The sequence below is a fragment of the Kogia breviceps genome, chromosome 14 (genome assembly GCF_026419965.1).
Source record: "Kogia breviceps isolate mKogBre1 chromosome 14, mKogBre1 haplotype 1, whole genome shotgun sequence".
Taxonomy (NCBI): domain Eukaryota; kingdom Metazoa; phylum Chordata; class Mammalia; order Artiodactyla; family Physeteridae; genus Kogia; species Kogia breviceps.
The window spans coordinates 61,468,179-61,484,871 of NC_081323.1; the positions used below are offsets into that span (position 1 = coordinate 61,468,179).

General features: G+C 44.1%; 1 protein-coding gene and 1 long non-coding RNA gene across 3 annotated transcripts in view; one reads left to right on the top strand and one right to left on the bottom strand.

Moving 5' to 3' along the window:
- The window catches only part of ATF7IP2 (activating transcription factor 7 interacting protein 2), a 69,039-nt gene extending 63,115 nt beyond the window's left edge, over nt 1–5,924 (top strand). Inside the window, exons 10-11 of one of the 2 annotated variants that reach the window (XM_067012886.1) lie at nt 3,686–3,771; nt 4,373–5,924. In XM_067012886.1, the coding sequence (XP_066868987.1) occupies nt 3,686–3,771; nt 4,373–4,786 (500 nt within the window). In that variant the 3' untranslated portion in view covers nt 4,787–5,924. The remainder of the gene's footprint in view (nt 1–3,685; nt 3,772–4,372) is intronic. The other variant, XM_067012887.1, reaches the window with a different exon arrangement.
- Nucleotides 1,475–15,966, bottom strand: LOC136792545 (uncharacterized). Its single transcript, XR_010836494.1, has 3 exons — nt 15,578–15,966; nt 7,989–8,238; nt 1,475–7,904 (listed from the first exon to the last, which is right to left on the bottom strand). It is a non-coding gene; the product is annotated as an uncharacterized lncRNA (long non-coding RNA).
- Between the last annotated feature and the right edge of the window lie 727 nt (nt 15,967–16,693).

Here is a 16,693-nt window from a genome sequence, read left to right on the forward strand (position 1 = left end):
TGCATCCTATAGGTTTTGGATCGTCATGTTTTCATTGTCATTTGTCTCTAGGTAGTTTTTTATTTCCTCTTTGATTTTTTCAGTTATCTCTTGGTTATTTAGTAATGTATTGTTTTTCCTCTATGTGTTTGTGTTTTTTAATGTTTTTTTTCCCTGTAATTTATTTCTAATCTCAAAGCATTATGGTTGAAAAAGATGTTTGATATGGTTTCAATTTTCTTAAATTTACCGAGCCTTGATTTGTGACCCAAGATGTGATCTATCCTGGAGAATGTTCCATGTGCACTTGAGTAGAAAGTGTAATCTGCTGTTTTTGGATGGAATGTCCTATAAAAATCAATTAAATCTATCTGGTCTAATGTGTCATTTAAAGCTTGTGTTTCCTTATTAATTTTCTGTCTGGATTATCTGTCCATTGGTGTAAGTGAGGTGTTAAAGTCCCCCACTATTATTGTGTTACTGTTGATTTCCTCTTTTATAGGTGTTAGCAGTTGCCTTATGTATTAGGTGCTCCTATGTTGGGTGTATATATATTTATAATTGTTATATCTTCTTCCTGGATTGATCCCTTGATTGTTATGTAGTGTCCTTCCTTGTCTCTTGTACATTCTTTATTTTAAAATCTGTTTTATTTGATATGAGTATTGCTACACAAGCTTTCTTTTGATTTCCATTTGCATGGAATATCTTTTTCTATCCCCTCACTTTCAGTCTGTACATGTCCCTAGGTCTGAAGTGTAGACAGCATATATATGGCTCTTGTTTTTGTATCCATTCAGCGAGCCTGGGTCTTTTGGTTGCAGCATTTAATCCATTCACGTTTAAGGTAATTATCGATATGTATGTTCCTATTATCATTTTCTTAATTGTTATGGGTTTGTTTTTGTAGGTCCTTTTCTTCTTTTGTGTTTCCCACTTAGAGAAGTTCCTTTAGCATTTGTTATAGAGCTGGTTTGGTGGTGAATTCTCTGAGCTTTTGCTTGTCTGTATAGCTTTTGATTTCTCCATCGAATCTGAAAGAGATCCTTGCCGGGTAGAGTAATTTTGGTTGTAGGTTCTTCCCTTTCATCGCTTTAAATATATCGTGCCACTCCCTTCTGGCTTGTAGTTTCTGCTGAGAAATCAGCTGTTAACCTTATGGGAGTTCCCTTGTATGTTATTTATCATTTTTCCCTTGTTGCTTTCAGTAATTTTTCTTTGTCTTTAATTTTTGTCAGTTTGATTACTGTGTGTCTCAGCATGTTTCTCCTTGGGTCCATCCTGCCTGGGACTCTGTGCTTCCTGGACTTGGCTGGCTATTTCTTCTCCCATGTTAGGGAAGTTTTCAACTGTAATCTCTTCAAACAGTTTCTCAGGTCCTTTCTATCTTCTCCTTCTGGGACCCCTATAATGCAAATGTTGGTGCATTTAATGTTGTCCCAGAGGTCTCTTAAGCTGTCTTCATTTCTTTTCATTCTTTTTTCTTTATTTTGTTCCATGGCAGTGAATTCCACCATTTGTCTCCCAGGTCACTTATCTGTTCTTCTGCCTCAGTTATTCTGCTATTGATTCTTTCTAGTTTATTTTTCATTTCAGTTATTGTATTGTTCATCTGTTTGTTTGTTCTTTAAATCTTCTAGGTGTTTGTTCTTTAATTCTTCTAGGTCTTTATTAAACATTTCTTGCATCTTCTCGATCTTTGCCTCCTTTCTTTTTCCGAGGTCCTGGATCATCTTCACTATCATTATTCTGAATTCTTTTTCTGGAAGGTTACCTATCTCCACTTCATTTAGTTGTTTTTCTGGGGTTTTATCCTGTTTCTTCATCTGGTACATAGTCCTCTGCCTTTTCATTTTGTCTGTCTTTCTGTGAATATGGTTTTCTTTCCACAGGCTGCAGAATTGTAATTCTTCTTGCTTCTGCTGTCTGCCCTCTGGTGGATGAGGCTATCTAAGAGGCTTGTGCAAGCTTCCTGATGGAAGAGACTGATGGTGGGTAGAGCTGGGTGTTGCTCTGGTGGGCAGAGCTCAGTAAAACTTTAATCTGCTTGTCTGCTGATGGGTGGGGCTGTGTTCCCTCACTGTTGGTTGTTTGGCCTGAGGCGACCCAGCACTGGAGCCTACAAGGCTCTTTGGTGGTGCTAATGGTGGACTCTGGGAGGGCTCATGCCAAGGAGTATTTCCCAGAACTTCGGCTGCCAGTGTCCTTGTCCCCACGGTGAGCCACAGCCACCCCCCTGCCTCTGCAGGAGACCCTGCAATACTAGCAGGTAGGTCTGGTTCAGTCTCCTGTGGAGTCACTGCTCCTTCCCCTGGGTCCTGATGTGCACACTACTTTGTGTGTGCCCTCCAAGAACGGAGTCTCTGTTTCTCCCAGTCCTGTCAAAGTTCTGCAATCAAATCCCTCTAGCCTTCAAAGTCTGATTCTCTAGGAATTCCTCCCCCCATTACCGGACCCCCAGGTTGGGAAGCCTGCTGTGGGGCTCAGAACCTTCACTCCAGTGGGTGGTCTCCTGTGGTGTAAGTGTTCTCCAGTTTGTGAGTCACCCACCCAGCAGTTATGAGATTTGATTTTATTGTGATTGAGCCCCTCCTACCGTCTCATTGCAGCTTCTCCTTTGTCTTTGGATGTGGGGTATCTTTTTTGGTGAGTTCCAGTGTCTTCCTGTTGATGAGTGTTCAGCAGTTAGTTGTGATTCCACTGCTCTCACAAGAGGGAGTGAGTGCACATCCTTCTACTCTGCCATCTTGAAGCAATCTCTCATGCATCAATTCTCTTACAATTAAAAGCGTAAAATCATTACCTTTACAAAAACGTTTTTTAACACCAGTAAATAAAGCAATTAATAAGTTATCTTTGAAACACAGTGCAGAATCTTAATTATCCTCGTCAGTTAAAAGAAAAATACAAATAAAAAATTTTATTGGTGGAGATTCATAAAGTATGTTAAACAGTTATATCACTGCACACACAGTGGATTAAAAATGATTTTTGCTGCTTATTAGATATGTTCAAACTTCTGAAATTTTTAGCTGTCTGGCCCTATTACTTTCCAACATGGAGCCCCTTTTCTTACCATCCCCATGATACTTTCCCCAGTTGTCCTCAAACCATTCTTGCGCCTACTAAACCTTCTTTCTCTCTCTCACACCCACATTTTCTCTATTTTCCTCCTTTTCTTTCTTCTAACCATCTCTCTTTCTTCATTCTCTCTTCTGTCTCTCCTCCCTCCCCCTCCCTTTCAGCAGTCCACAAATGATGTCTAATTCCCTCTAGACTACCATGGGATACCTCCAACCCCAGCCTGCATGAGTTTTAGTTTGAATTCCCAGGCCTTGTTTGTATCACACATTCTTACAGGATTGTAAACAGTTCTGTGTTTGCAAACATCCTTGTCGACCTAAGAGAGCAAAATCTGCCTCTAAGACTGCTAAGCAGGAATCCCTCTCCCATGGGTAATTTTTCCTAGTTCCCAGTTGCATCATGACATTAGTGTTTACCTTAAGTGAGGACTTTTTGTCACATTAAAGAAAAATTCTCTGTATTTGATACCTTTGCATATCAAAAGTTATCTTCTTATTTCACGGTCTTATAATTTTAGTTCACATTTAATTACTACCCAAGATGTAAACTACTGTTTGCTTTAAAGGCTATGGGATTGATTATTGCAGATACATTTTACTTTTAAACCTTCTGTTGTTCGCAGAAAGTCCAGCATCCACGCTTGAGTCACCTACGAAAGCTATTTCAATCTCAAAAGAGACAACCCCAGTGGCACAAAATGCAGCCCAGGTACTGATATGAAATGTTCTCTAAGGGATATTCATTCCAAATTGAGTGGAAGTACCCATTTTACTCATAAAGAAACATTCGGGTTACATTTCATCTTAGAAAACACTTTAAAATGCTTTTTTAAATGTGCTATTGTGAGTCTACTTATTTACTCAATTAAAATAATTTAATTGAATTTTCCAGAAGCTACAGAATTAAAACAACTACATTTTTTAGTCCAACAAATTGGAAAAGATTTTTAAGAGTAATAACCATTGTTGATGAAGGTGGATGGAAATGGGTGTTCTCCTACACTCACACTTTTCACGTTTGGGAACACAGGTTTGGAAATGAGATGGAATATTTCTCCAGAATGTCTGGGACCTAACCCATTCTGGATTAGTGATATTCCAGAGTGTAGAGATCTTAACTCTAAAAGAAGCTTATGCTTGAAAGAAACTGGATCCAGCCTCATGTATTCTTGAAGCATCCTTTTGTTCTTATGATTTTGGTAGATGGATTGAGGAATGGGAAATATATATTGTAGAACTGCAGTTGACCACTTAAAAAAAATCAGAACCCACCAATTCAGCTTGCTAAACTTTTTATAAATGTGTTTTAGGTTCTTGAGTCATTTGAGCACCTGCCACCTCTCCCGGAACCACCACAACTACTACCCGAACTGGTAGACAAAATCCGAGACACACTTCCTCCCCAGAAGCCTGAGCTCAAAGTAAAACGGGTGCTGAGACCCAGGGGCATTGCCCTTACTTGGAACATAACCAAAATCAATCCTAAGTGTGCCCCCGTGGAAAGCTACCACCTCTTCCTGTGCCATGAGAACCCTAATAATAAGCTGATGTGGAAGAAAATTGGAGAAATTAAAGCTTTACCACTCCCAATGGCCTGTACTTTATCTCAGTTTTTAGCTTCCAACAAATATTATTTTACTGTCCAGTCAAAAGACATTTTTGGGCGATATGGACCATTTTGTGATATAAAATCTATTCCTGGGTTTTCTGAAAATCTTACCTAAAAGTAAGAAAAGTATTTGACAATTATATATTGTACTACATTTTGTTTTTTCATACTTCAGTTGTTTACAATGTTTCTCTAACTCTATTCAGTGTCCTAAAGGGCCAGTTCAGATTGTGAACCCTTTATACAGGGACAGTCCTCTTCCCTATGTTGTAAGTGGCCTCTAGTTTCATGAATTTCTGATTTGCATTCAATAAAAACTTCCAATGGATATGTTCTAAGACATACACCATCATGGACCCATGTCGCTAAGCTGTGTTAGGTACAATACATTCGGTGACTATGGAGCTGCTGCTTTTATCAGAAGCCCTAGGATGCAAGAAACCACCATTTCCTCTCTTGAAAATCAGCTTTTAGTGACCTGCTTGTGGTCAGTATAGGTACAGGAAAATTCAGCTCTTTACTGAGGCCAGATCATCCTTGGGGTGCATCTCCACCAAGATTTTATGAAAATAGATGTCTTCCCATTCTGTTCAAATTCTAAGGGCTATTAATTTGTGCCCCTCCCTACTCCCCCCTTTTGTTTTAGGCCATGTCAATCATTTAGGGAAATAGTCTAGGTTTTCCCGAAATCGGTTTGTATACTTACATACGTAATAAAACTAGTTAAACGTTGTGTGCTGTGTACACAAAAATACAGTACCTCTTGTAAAATAAATTACCCAACCTGCTATTTCAGTTGAGGAAAATGGAGTTGTGTGCCTTAGATTTAAGGCTTTAATTTGCTGATTCCCTAATGAGACCCTTTGCTAATTTCCTGGCTACCATCAGTACTTAAAACATAACACTAAGGGGCTCCCCCATAGATGTCCTGCTTACCTCTGTCTGAGGGAACAGTGATGCGAGCTGTGGCTCCTACAAGTAGCCCAAGAAACTTGACGGGTGAGCAGACTGGGTAAGTGTAAGTCAGGCCCTGATGGGACAAACCGTGGATAAGTAATACTAGGACATTGAGAAAACAGAAAAATAACTGTTAGTGTGAAAGTCTGTTCAAGAGAGGCATTCTTTTCTGGTATATAGTGAAAGATCAGGCCTCAGATGCTCTGAGATTTACAAAATTGAACAGGAATGGCTTTCCTTGGCACTTTGTGAATGCTGTTACATCTTCAGTCATAAATAAAGATATTATTTTTCAGTCTCCTGTGCTACCTTTTAAAACATTAGGACTGAAAGAGCCAAATTCTGAACTGAATTTGAAGAGATGAGCTGCCCTCTGTGAGGTCCTGTTTCAGGCTCGGAGCAGTGGAGGGTGTCCTGCAGCATAGGACAAGGGCTTCACTTGAGGACAACTGCACCCTTGGGTTGGCATCAACTAGCCATTCACTCACTAAGCGAAGCCCAAAGCCTTGATGCCACAACAAGACTTTGGTGTGCATCAGCAGAGCGAAACTGCATCCCAACCAGTAGATCTTCTGGAATGTTGATAGGTACACAAGTCTTAAGCAAAAGAGCTCTTCATGATAGTAGAATGAGGAGGAATGCTGATAGCAAGCAAGCATCTTACAGCTGGTGGCCCAGAAAGCATTACTGTTTCTTGCCTTTTGGAGGGGCAGGAGCAAGACCCTCACTGTTACCTATCAGGGGCACCAGAAGAGAACCGGCCTGAGAACAGAACCAGGACTGTACAGGTAAACACCCCACCTCCACCCAGGAAATGCTTCATGCGCTTTCGGTGGGAAAACTTTATGCCTCCTTTAAGCAACAGAAACTCCAAACTCCTGATTGATGAGCTAAAATTGAATATATTGAGAAAAGGCTGTGGGGTGGTTCCTGGAATCAGCAGGGAGCCTAGAGAGTCTGGCTTGGAAAACAGGAAAGGGGGAAAAAAGATACTTTCCAACAAATTCCCATGAGGTTTCAAACCTGAGACAGTTTATGCAATTTATACCCCATAATGATATGTTAAGATATTTTCTGCCCATTTTAAAGATGTGGAAACAGGTCCAGGGAGCTTAGTTGGCTTGCCCGAGTCACAGAGCCCCAGCCCATTCACACGCGGCGCCCTGGTCCTGGGTTCCGGCTGTATACACAGGCTGTGCGGCCTCGTGGGGACAATGGGCAAAACAGAAAGCCTTCCCCACTGTCCTTGCTGCCTTGTGGTTCCAGAATCAAAACCCAGACACATATCAAATTGGCTTATTCTAGGGCATTGTGTCAAAGCTGCAAGGTGAACAAGAAAGCAAACCTCTGGCATTTTTGGTCAGTGAGAGGTATACTCCGCTACTCTTGACACTCAGGGTAGGTGTAGTGGCTTCGGATGATGTCCATGTCGCTAAGCTGGAACTACCTTTCCCAGGATGTCCTTCCCTGGCTGGTTCAAGTTTAGCGTTGGTCACGAGACACTGCATGCAATTTGGAGCAGAAGCGAAACATCAGTTCTGTGTTTTATGTTCTGAAGATAGATACAGGGCATCAGAGCATGGAGGCTTCCATGCTCTGCTGGCTTACAGACCCACAGCTCCTGCCAAGTGCCTGGCCAAGTGAAGGGCACCTCTGTGTGCTGCTCTGTGCCTTTCCTATAGGCCATGTTTCCTGTGGCTTCGAGGCTGGTGGTAGTCACACACAGACGTGCTTCCAGTTTGTACTTGCTCGTGTCGGCTTCCTTCCTTCCTTCCTGACGGGCACCTGGCTGACCTCTGGCAACTCCAGACTCAACACTAAACCCAGAGGGAACAGTTTGCATAGGCTTCTCCACCAGCTCTCCCACACTGGGCCAAGTCTAGCCCCTCTAATCAGTTCCACATTCTAGAGTTTTGATGGCTTCCTCACCAAGACCACAGGGCTCCCAGACAGAGGAGGTGCATCCTCACCCCGGGAGTTGAGTATCAGGGCAGTAGCTTGTCCAACTGTCCTGGACACTGAATGTCTCATGTGTTGTTCTCGTGGGAAAAGGAATTCACAGACAGACCCTGAGTCTGAAAGCCAGTTCCAACACTTACTGTGAGGTCGGCATCTCTCTGAGCCTCCTTTTTCTCAATGTGTAGAATGAAAGCAGTGCTGACTCTTCCTTCTGCCTCTTTCTCCCTCTCTTTCCTTGTTTAACTGGTTCTGCTGCCTGAGCTCAAGAGCCCTGATTCAGGGTCATTGTAAGGAGTTAGCGATGTAACATAGAATACCTAGGACAAAGCAAGTCCTTTATTAGTAAATGGTAGAAAGCAAAGACATAAAACCTTTGCTGGGGATGGGTAAATTAGAAATACCTTGTTTCCGAGGTAACTGCTACTGGGCCAAAGGGTCAGCAGGAGATGGCATGTCACTCAGAGGTGGCCATGGAGATAGAAGAAAATTCTTCTAAAAATCCTAATGTGAACACGTTTCCAATATGGAGATAGAGGTGGAGATTGGAGTGATGCAGCCACAAGCCAAGGAACACCGGAGCCTCCAGAAGCTGGAAGAGCCTCTGGAGGGAGCACAGCCCGGCCAACACCTGGATTTCAGACGTCTCTAGAGCTATGAGAAAATACAAGTCTGTTGTTCTAAGCCACCAAGTTTGTGGTAATTTGTTACAACAGCCCTAGGGAAACTAACACAAGCACTCTTCCTTGAGACCACGATTTGTTCAAAACGTGGACACCTGGCCCTTACCCCATATGCTGCCTCCTGTGTGTTCCTAGACACTCATGTTGGCCAGGGGGTGGTTTTATGCCCCCAACATGGAAGATGCAAAGCCTCTGTCAATCATTTCACAGTGTCTTCTGTTAGTGAGATGTGCCCGACATCATGAAATCAGATGGTGGCTTTAACTGGTAGATGGCAGCTGTTGAAGAATAATCAGTATCAAGGCTTCAGAGAACAAAGAGCCTTATTTGGGGTCCTAAGAATTGCAATTGGGGAGTCCCAGATTCAGGTAAAACCAAAAGAGTGTTCTGGGGAAGAGGGAGTCAGGGGCTTATAAAGGCAAAAGCCACAAGGTTATTGTCTGGCGAGAATTATGACCTGCAAAAAGGATATATTTGTCTTTAAGGGATAGGCTGAAACAAGTTATTTAGGGTAAGGGTCTAATAGGTATCTTGAGCTTCTGGAACATTGTGCAGATGTTCTGGATGCCCGCATTAAGATACTAAGTGGTCAAAGGTCAGATTCCCCCAGAAATGAGACGTGCGTGAGTCCCACTTCTTCGACAGCCTCCTGGCTCCTTTTCGGAGAGCTCTCTTAGCAATACTCATTCCATCTTATTTTCCTTTGACACAGCTGAAGTGGCAAATGCTCAGAGATAGACTTACATTACCTATTACCACAAATCCAGAAGATACAGTTCAATCATTGAATTTTAAAAATCAGAAGTCCTATAATGCAGACAAATCTAATTCAGTCAGTTCCTACCTTTCAGCCTCCTGAGATTTTCTCAGGGGGAGGATGCGGCTACTTGATTTTTTTTATCCGTGTTGAAAGGGATCAAAACATGCCACCACAAAATATGCCACTTTGGCGTAAGGATTATGTTGAGCTGAACGCATTTGAGAAAACCGAAGACACAGGAAGAGCTCACTTCGCTCCTCCTTTCTGCCTAAAATCAAGACATAAATTTCCCTCTGTAAAGGGGTTTCCCTCTCCAGTACCTGGAAGACCTGAGATGAATCTGCATAACAAACCCTATTAAGCAAACGTTTATCTGCTATATATTTCCTAGTCACCTTCCCACAATTTACCCCCTCTAGGAGCCCCAAATCCCTTTCCTTTGTCACTTCCCCATAATTTAATCACCCTTTGTTAAAGCCCTCCGGTCTAACCACTTCTTTGGGGTTTCACATGTTTTCTCTGAAACCTCTGTGCATGTAAAAATATTAAAATGTGTATTCCTTTTTTCCTGTTAATCTGTCTTTTGTCAGTTTAATTCACAGGCTCCATTCATAGCCCCTAGAAGGGAAGAGGAAGTTTTCTTCCTCTACAGTGTGAATTATGGGTGGTAGAACTGTGTTGGGGTAAAGAGTCCCACCCACTGGGATCTAATCCTCCAAATGCATAAGCAAAGTCTGAGACGACAGAGACCACAGGAATTACGATGGGTGGTGGGAGAGCTTAATAGATTAGCTATTTAGATGGTGGAAAAGAACAAACATTAGTTAAAACTCAAACCATCACTGGTCAACAAGCAACAACTCTTATACATAGACAATGAATTAATCATCCATATACCAGGATGTTTTTCTCAAATTTCTTTGAAAGGAAAATTTCTTATAATTTTAAAACTAGGGCCAGGGTTTTGTGAGATTGAAAGCGAGCAGGACCCTGCAGGGCCTTCCTGGTGGCAGATCTCTCTGTGTCCCCTGTTTCTTGTTTGTAGGAGAAAGGCTTCAGTCTCCTAGGCCTTCCCCAGGATCCAAAGAGCAGACTCAAGCAGTTACTAATCAGAGAAGTGAGGGAATGCAGAAACAGAGGAAAAGCAGTCCAGCAAGAAAAGTAATGATAGCTTAAACAATAGGTCAGCCATAAAACAGAGTCACAGGACCCCAGTTCCTCCTCAAGGGATATAGATGACAATCGGACACATATCCTTGAGTTGTTTTACAGAAACCAGGGCCTCACTGGATAGAAATTGCTGACCACAAGCATGTAGACCCTAGATTGGCTGGAGTCAGAAGACTGATGGTTAAGATTGACCAATCACCTCCTTGTTACCTCACTACCGACCAATCAGAAGAACATCCATGAGCTGATCATGTACCCTGCAACCCTCACCCCTAACGTTGCCTTTAAAAATCCTTCACTAAAAGCCATCGAAGAGCTCAGGTCTTTTGAGCATAAGCTGCCTGTTCTTCTTACTTGGCACTGTGCAATGCACCACAACCTGGTGTCCGTAGATTGGCTTTGCTGTGTGTCTGGCAAGTGAACCCGAGTTCAGTTCAGTAACAAGATGGACAACTGTTTGTCAATGCCAGTGAAATAAAACTCCTTAAAGATTGCAGTAAGTTGGATCAATAAAGATGATATCAGAAAACATATCTGTAGATGCTATGACTGACCACAGGGGCAAAGACACCTGAAGTTTCTTTTCCTTACTTTGATAGAGGGAAGTGATGTCTGATGTATGAAGAAAATATTTCTACACTCAAGATTTATTTAAAATGATTTCTAACCCAATTATGTTTCCCTGGATTTTGGCTGTAGGGGAATATAGTAAATGCAGTTGGACAGGTTCGGATGGAATTTGGGCCAAGATAATACAAAAGGCAGATCATATTTGATTTTTGCCATACAGTTTTAACTATTCACATTAAAGAGAGTTTTGGGGGGTTCTAAAGATCTGAGTAATCTGTGGGATGGATGTCCAGAGTGCCTGTGAAGGAAGGATACAGGTGCAGCACAGCTGGTTCTGTAATGATAGCAAACGGCCAATTCTGGCTGTCGCCAACTCTGCCACTATGGAAACCACACATGGTGGTAAAGGATCATGGGGAGTGTGAACTACCCACAAATTGCCCCCATCACCTCCACAGCTTGAGGTCAGTTCCTTTTGAGCTAATTGTACTTATCTACCACTTCTCTCTCCATGAAAAAAAATTATCCCTTAGCCTGGGGATACTCATCCATGTCGTGCTCACAGACTGGGACCCATGTGCAGCAAGCAGAGATATTTGGCGTAGTTTAAGTAGTAGGATTGAGGGCCCTGTTTCAGGCCACATAGGCTCTGTATAAATGTAATTTGGTAAATTTGTGGGCAGGGGTTATTCATCTGAGTGAAACAGAGGCCAAGCTTAGGTAGGCTGGATTGTAGCCCAAGACACAGGAGAAATTCTTAGCAGCTGTGTTAAGAGGTTTACGATACGGTAAAAGTTTGGTAAAGACATCAGCCCCGGCAACCCCAAACTCTATTTTCACCCATTGGATAAAATTTCACAGTGAAATATTCATGTGTTCATTCAAGGGATCTACCAGATTCCAGACACCGTGCCAGGTGCTAACATGGAGAACAAGACTTATCACTGCCCCTGCCCTCTTGGAGCTGACCTAGTGGGGGACACAGGAGACAAATGGAAAGTACACACATGAGATTTTCAGAGAGCAATGTGATGTGGTCCATATGAAAATAAGGAGGGAGATATGATGGGGCATGATGGGGGCAGTGAGGTTATGTGAGACAGGCTGGTCAAGAAGAGCTTCCTGGAAGAGGAGGCACTTAAGCTGAGGGATGATAAAGAGAAAGGCATGAGAGTGACTGGGGGAAGGGCTTGTGCCTGACCAAGGAGCTTAATGCACATGGGAAAAGTCCTCTGAAGGAAAAGGATTTGGGTGTAAGAGGGGATCCCACAGGACAATGAAATGCAATGCATGACCCACAGTGGATCCTGGATTTAGAAGATATTATTTGGACCTTGGTGAACTCTGACTATGGATAACAGTGTTAAGTCACCTGAAAGTGATCGTCGTATTCATCGTATTGGGCTTACGTGGGAGGATAGTCTTGTTCTTAGGAGATACTGCCGACGTCCTTAGAGTTAAAGTGACTTGATGTCTGCAGCTGACACACAAATGGCTCATAAAATATTTATACACACACACACATACAAAGAGAAAGATAAAAGCAAATGTGACAAAAATGTTAATAGTCGGTGAATCTAAGTAATGTTATTCTTGCAACATTTCTGCAGGTTGAAAATTTTCAAAATAAGCAGTAGGGGGACAAAACAATGGATCATGGACTCTTAGAGTCCATGTAGGGTCAGGTGGACTACCCTCTAGAAATCCTGGGTTAGCTGAAATCTGCAGAATGGGTAGAACTCACCAGGTTAAGTGCACAGGGAAGGACATTTGCAAGAGGCAGGTGGTTCTGGACAGTCTGGTTTGGGGCCTGCGGGAGGAGGCTAGACCTAGTACCTCCCAGGCCACCTGCCTCTCTCCCCTGCCTGGAGGTGGAGTCTCTCCCTCCACCTCCTTGACTCTGGGGAAATCTATAATTGCTTTGACCAATAGAATACAATGAAAGCAATGCTGGGCCAGCTCTGGGAGCCGGCCAGGCGGCTTCCACTTCCTGCCTCTTGGACACCAGCCACCACATAAGAAGTGTAACCACCCTGAGATTACCAGGCTGTGGGAAGCCCAGGCCATGAGACCCTGGAGGACAAGATGCCACATGGAGAGAGGGAGAAAGAAAGAGACAGGCCAGGGAGCACTTAGATGGCAGACCCGTGAGTGAAGAAACCATCTTTGGAGCAGATCCTGGATTGCAAATGCCCCAGCGGAAGCCACGTGGAACAGACGAATAGCCCAACTGAGTCCTATCCAGATCTGGACCCACAAAACTGTGGGCAAAGTAAGTTATTTTAAGCCACTAAGTTTGGGGTTTATGAGGCAACAACAGCACCTGGGACACGGCTAGAGACTCATGTCCATGTTAAGAAGTTTGGTCATCATCTTGGGAGTAACAGAGAGCCATTGAAGCCTTCAGACCTGATGGGTGACAGCACCAGAGTAGAGGCTGTGGTCACTCTGGCTGCCACGTAGAAAATGGCCTGGGGGCTGGGGTGGGGGCGATGGGTAGTGGGGAACCAGGATGACAAATTACAAGTCCATCGCAATGGTCAGGGTGACACAACAGCAGCTGGGACTGGGTTTGTGGAAGTGACATCCGGAGGCAGGGGAACTGAAGAACAAATCCTTTCCAGGGAAACATCAATGCCCATACCAGCCCCAGACCCCAAGGTCTGTCCCAATGCCACTAAAGAAGACAGAATAAATGTGCACACCCTTCTTCCTCCAGGAAAAAAATAACATGGCAGAAGGAAATGTAGAATGACCACAACTGACCAGACCAAACCAAATCGTTCTGGCTTATGATTGGGATTGTAATTGAATATAGAAATGTATAATATCCAGGTCAGTAGCCAAATGTTGAGGCTTTGGAATGTTTGCGGTTTACTGCGGGCCTTCAATGTCACAAATTTCATCCCTACAAGACCTGAATGAACAGTTTGGAAAATTGGCCACTAGGTGGCGGTAATGCCCCTTCTCCACCTTTCTGAAATTGAAAATAAACCTGCTTTTTGTCATGTTTGGTGTTGAAACCAATCGATTGTCACAAAACTACCAAATGACATATTTGAAATATGGTGCCAGTGTAGTGAGACTTTGGCTAATATTTAGGTACAGCACAGTCCTTTCTTCCCAGACCTCCACATTGATTCTCAGTTGATTTTGAGTCTTGAGTCAAAATTTTTAACTGGAATTGCTCCTCTAAACTTAGAGTCAGAAGCTCTTCCTTGACTGTGTTCTCTGCTCCAGAGCTTCAGTCCCATTTAGAAACAAAAGCCCTTGCAGGTGGATTTTATCATCCTCACTTCATTTCATCAAATTGGAATTGATGTAGATTAAGCTGAAAATCCAATGCAAGTCAAAAAAGACTCAGATCTCAATGAGACTCTGGAAGCAACTTACCCTTAGTTGTCTGTGATGAAAATGTACAGCTTTTCTGAGGGACTGGATTGAAAGTAGCAAAATGTATAGCATAGAAACGACTCACATTACCGCCCCATCTCCGCTCCTCCCCTCTCCCCATGACAAGTCAAAACAGGACAAAGCTTTCCAGAACTCTGCAGCAGCATGTGGACATAGATTAAGAGAGAGCCTGGGACTTCCCTGGTGGCGCAGTGGTTAAGAATCCACCTGCCAATGCAGGGGACGTGGGTTCGAGCCCTGGTCCGGGAAGATCCCACATGCTGCGGAGCAACTAAGCCCATGTACCACAACTACTGAGCCTGCACGCTACAGCCCATGAGGCACAACTACTGAAACCTGCGTGCCTAGAGCCCGTGCTCTGCAACAAGAGAAGCCACAGCAATGAGAAGCCTGCGCACCGCAACGAGGAGTAGCCCCTGCTTGCCGCAACTAGAGAAAGCCCTTGCACAGCAAGGAAGACCCAGTGCAGCCAAAAATAATTTTAAAAGAAAAGAAGGCAAAATATTAGCATCTGTTTTAAAAAAGAGAGAGAGAGAACCTTAGTTCCCAGAGTTGTCTAGTGGACCAGAATTTCAGCAGCAGAGGGCTTTACGGGAGGGGCCTGGGGTAGCCCACAGAATTGTGCTGTAGGCTAGAGAAGGCTCAGAAAGGGGCACAGAGAATAATCAAAGGGACGGGAGCTAATGGGGAGAATAAGATGCAGCTGCTTGAGGGCTGGGTTTTCCACCCTCACAAGCCTAGGAGAGAAATGTTGATTGACTTGGCTTGGGTCACGTGCCACCAGACACCCTGATGGATCAACCTGCCCACCCCCTGGGAGGGAGAGATGATTCCAAAAGGAATTTGGGGTGTTGCTACCAAAGCAAGGGGAACTGCATATTAGGTGACCAGAAAGAAAGCCATCCGTGTCAACATGATTCACGGGTATTTTGAAAACCCGTAGACCATGAAGTGAGATTTCCTTTCTTTTAAAATGTATAATTTTTGATTGGACTGCAGGTCACTGCATTTCCAAACCACCTCTGCGGTCTGTTTATCCTGCTCAGTGAGACAAAGAAGAGAAGAAAGGAAGTTCAGGTTGGATGGGCCACGACCACCTCTTAATTTGGGCTGTCTGGCCTGGTTTTCAGTGTTAAGCATCCCATGAAATACTCCCAGCTGTGATCCACCAACATCGTTTGGTCCAAATACCTGGAGAGCTCCATAAGATGGCCGATTTCAGGGCCCCACCCCTTGAGGGTCCCACTCCACAAGTCTGGGGTGTGAGCCAGGAATCTGTATTCTCAACATGCTCCCCAGGGAATTCCAAGGAAGCGAGTGCTTGGACTAGACTTTAAGAATCAGCCCCCTACCCCACCCCTTCCCCACCGGCAAATTATAAAGATTTTTCACGTACCAGGAGACAGAAATTTAGGCTGAATTTGAAATCAGTTGAGCTGCTGGCAAACTCTGGCAAATCACACATTTTGCTCACTGGCTCTCTGCCTCCTTTGCCAGAAAACAAGCCAAGCAAGACGGAGGCTGGAACTGGAGGCTGAGTCATCCGTCCTTTAAATAAGCACTCTGGTTACTGCGTAAACTCATCCAGGGGCAGGGAGGCTGCAGGCCACACCTTGCTAACAAGCGGAGGCAATTCTCCGAGGCTGGCTGTCTGCAGTTCACACTGAAGGCTCCAGATCCCGCCTTCGAACTCCTAGCAGCCCATCTCTCCCATTAATCCGTTGGGAAAGCCTTCCGCTCCAGCAGCTGCTCCACATGTTGGGTCCACGCTTCCCGCCTCTTCCTGGAGGAGGAGCCTCCAGGCTCCTCCTCCAGGAAGCCCTTCTGATTCAGTCCCCCTGTTTTCAGCCTCTGCCCACCCTGGAGCCTTCAGCACTTCCCTGAACCACCCGTTTGAGCCTTTTTTTTTTTTTTTTTAAGTTGTGGTAAAAAATTTTATTTTTTTCATAACATAACATGAGATTACCCTCTTAACAAAGTTTAAGTGTATGGAACTATACCATTACTTATAAGTACTAGGTTGCACAGCCTCTCTAGAGCTTTTTCTTCTTGCAGGACTGAAACACTGTACCCATTGAAGAGCAACTCCCCATCCCCCCCTCCCCAAGCCCCTGGCAACCATCCTTCTACTTTCTGTTCCTATGAATTTGACCACTTTAAATACCTCGTGTAGGGCCTCCCTGGTGGCGCAGTGGTTGAGAATCCGCCTGCCGATGCAGGGGACACGGGTTCGTGCCCCGGTCCGGGAAGATCCCACGTGCCGCGGAGCGGCTGGGCCCGTGAGCCATGGCCGCTGAGCCTGCGCGTCCGGAGCCTGTGCTCCGCAACGGGAGAGGCCACAACAGTGAGAGGCCCGCGTACCGAAAAAAAAAAAAAAAAAAGAAGTAAATACCTCGTGTAAGCGGTATCAGATGATGTGGAGAAAGAAAATGTGATATGTACATAGGATGGGATATTATTCAGGCACGAAGAAGGAAATCCTGTCACACGCTACAACGTGGATGAACCTGGA